Genomic DNA, 2500 nt, shown 5'->3' on the forward strand with positions numbered 1-2500 from the left:
TACACACATCCATCCACACACACACACACACACTTTCATCTGCTTCTATAATGGCCTGACAGAGCGACAGAGACAGCACGCGCTCCCTTTTAAGGAGTTGGGCACGCTGAGCTTCTGCAGATGTAAACACAGGGACCCGCGAGCCAAAGTACACCTTCACACACACACGCGCGCGCGCGCTCGCACACTCCGCTGGTACTTACGCACTGCCTCCTGTTTGGCCTCGAGCTGACCCACGTGCCGCTGCACTCTGCCCGCTTTCTCGCGCAGCTTCCTCAGCCTGCGCTCGGTGAGCGCGAGCTCCTCCTCCAGCTCCTCGAACACGGAGCCCGCGTGCTTCGCCACGTCCGCCAGCTGCCGCAGAGTGCGCGCGAGAGCCGCCCCGCACAGCGCGCGCAGGTCCCGGTCCGGGCTCGTGCCCCGCTCGCGCTCCTGCTCGCCCTCGCGCTCACTCCGCCACACGCACCGCGGCTCCACCGCGCGCTTCGAGAACGGCATCCCCGCGCGGTGAGGGCACGCGCGCGCGCCTCGGCTGCGTTAAATCCACCAGGCGCGAGGAAATAAAAAAAACTCTTCAGGGTTCAAGATGCAAAAGTATTAGCCCCCCCCCTCCTCCTCTTATTGCAGGGCGCGGGAGTGCGCGCGCGGCTCCTGCTCCATCCTCGCGCGCAGAAGCTCCAGGGAGGTGTGTGTGTGTGTGTGTGTGTGTGTGAGACAGAGTGTGTGTCGCTCCGGCGCGGCAGCAGCCTGCCTGCCTGTGGGACGTTTCTGCTACACTTTCAGCTCGAGCTGCTTTTAAACGAAGCTCCACCCAAAGCCCGGAGCGGAGTCCGCAGCGCGCGGATCGGGAGCGGTCAGAGACACGTCACTCACAGCCTCAGCCAATTGCAGAGCAGAACGGGGAGTTACGAGGAAACTGGAGCCTGGAGGAAAGGCTAAAGACAGCGCAGCGCGCGGAGCACCCTTATCTAGTACACACTACGCCTTCGTGAGAACAGTGTTCTAGCACGTGCATATTTGTGTGCCAATCAGAACACGAGCCCTCATCATACCATACACTGCATGTCCAAAAGTTTGTGGACACCCCTTTTAATGAATGAATGCATTCAGCTGACAGATGTGCAAATGCACACACAGCTTGTCTAGTCCCTGTAGAGAAGAAGAACTGCCAATAGAATAGGACCATCTGGAGCAGATAACACCTAACGCCAGGCGTGGGCTAGAGGGGTATAAAGCCCCCCAGCATTGAGGAGCTGTGGAGCAGTGGAAGAGCTGTGTTCTCTGGAGTGATGGTGGGGTTGAGGAGTTGGGGATGATGAGGTGGGGTGGTGATCATCATCCAACATCCTGTCCTCACTGCTCTTGCTTTTGTTGCTGAATGCAATCAACCCTCACAGCAATGCTCTGCTCCAAAATCTAGTAGAAAGTCTTCTTCTCTGGACAGTAGAGACAGTCACTCCAACAGAAGCAGAGAGAAACTCTTTAAATTCCCCTTAATTTCAGAAGAAACAGTGAATGAGCAGGTGTCCCAATACTTTTGTCCATATAATGTACTTAGGGCATTATAGGGTGCATTATGGGACAGTAGTGCCCTGTGACACCATACTCAAAAACTCTGGTGTTCCAACTCTGATATTCCCACTCTGGTGTTCCTGCTCTGGTGTTCCGACTCTGGTGTTCCTGCTCTGGTGTTCCTGCTCTGATATTCCCACTCTGGTGTTCCTGCTCTGGTGTTCCTGCTCTGGTGTTCCGACTCTGGTGTTCCTGCTCTGGTGTTCCTGCTCTGATATTCCCACTCTGGTGTTCCTGCTCTGGTGTTCCTGCTCTGGTGTTCCTGCTCTGATATTCCCACTCTGGTGTTCCCGCTCTGGTGTTCCTGCTCTGGTGTTCCTGCTCTGGTGTTCCTGCTCTGGTGTTCCGACTCTGGTGTTCCTGCTCTGGTGTTCCTGCTCTGATATTCCCACTCTGGTGTTCCTGCTCTGGTGTTCCTGCTCTGGTGTTCCGACTCTGGTGTTCCTGCTCTGATATTCCCACTCTGGTGTTCCTGCTCTGGTGTTCCTGCTCTGGTGTTCCGACTCTGGTGTTCCTGCTCTGGTGTTCCTGCTCTGATATTCCCACTCTGGTGTTCCCGCTCTGGTGTTCCTGCTCTGGTGTTCCGACTCTGGTGTTCCTGCTCTGGTGTTCCTGCTCTGGTGTTCCGGCTCTGGTGTTCCCGCTCTGATATTCCCACTCTGGTGTTCCTGCTCTGGTGTTCCTGCTCTGATATTCCCACTCTGGTGTTCCTGCTCTGGTGTTCCTGCTCTGATATTCCCACTCTGGTATTCCTGCTCTGGTGTTCCTGCTCTGATATTCCCACTCTGGTGTTCCTGCTCTGGTGTTCCTGCTCTGATATTCCGACTCTGGTGTTCCTGCTCTGGTGTTCCCGCTCTGATATTCCTGCTCTGATATTCCCACTCTGGTGTTCCCGCTCTGGTGTTCCCGCTCTGGTGTTCCTGCTCTG

General features: G+C 56.0%; 1 protein-coding gene across 1 annotated transcript; it reads right to left on the reverse strand.

Moving 5' to 3' along the window:
- Positions 1-186: 186 nt before the first annotated feature.
- On the reverse strand, positions 187-746 carry LOC140548967 (actin remodeling regulator NHS-like; the record flags this gene model as incomplete). The annotated part of the gene is made up of 1 exon (XM_072672140.1): positions 187-746. A coding segment is annotated over exon 1 (312 nt), but the record flags the coding sequence as incomplete, so codon positions are not given.
- Between the last annotated feature and the right edge of the window lie 1754 nt (positions 747-2500).

This window comes from Salminus brasiliensis, unplaced genomic scaffold (genome assembly GCF_030463535.1).
Source record: "Salminus brasiliensis unplaced genomic scaffold, fSalBra1.hap2 scaffold_78, whole genome shotgun sequence".
NCBI lineage: Eukaryota > Metazoa > Chordata > Actinopteri > Characiformes > Bryconidae > Salminus > Salminus brasiliensis.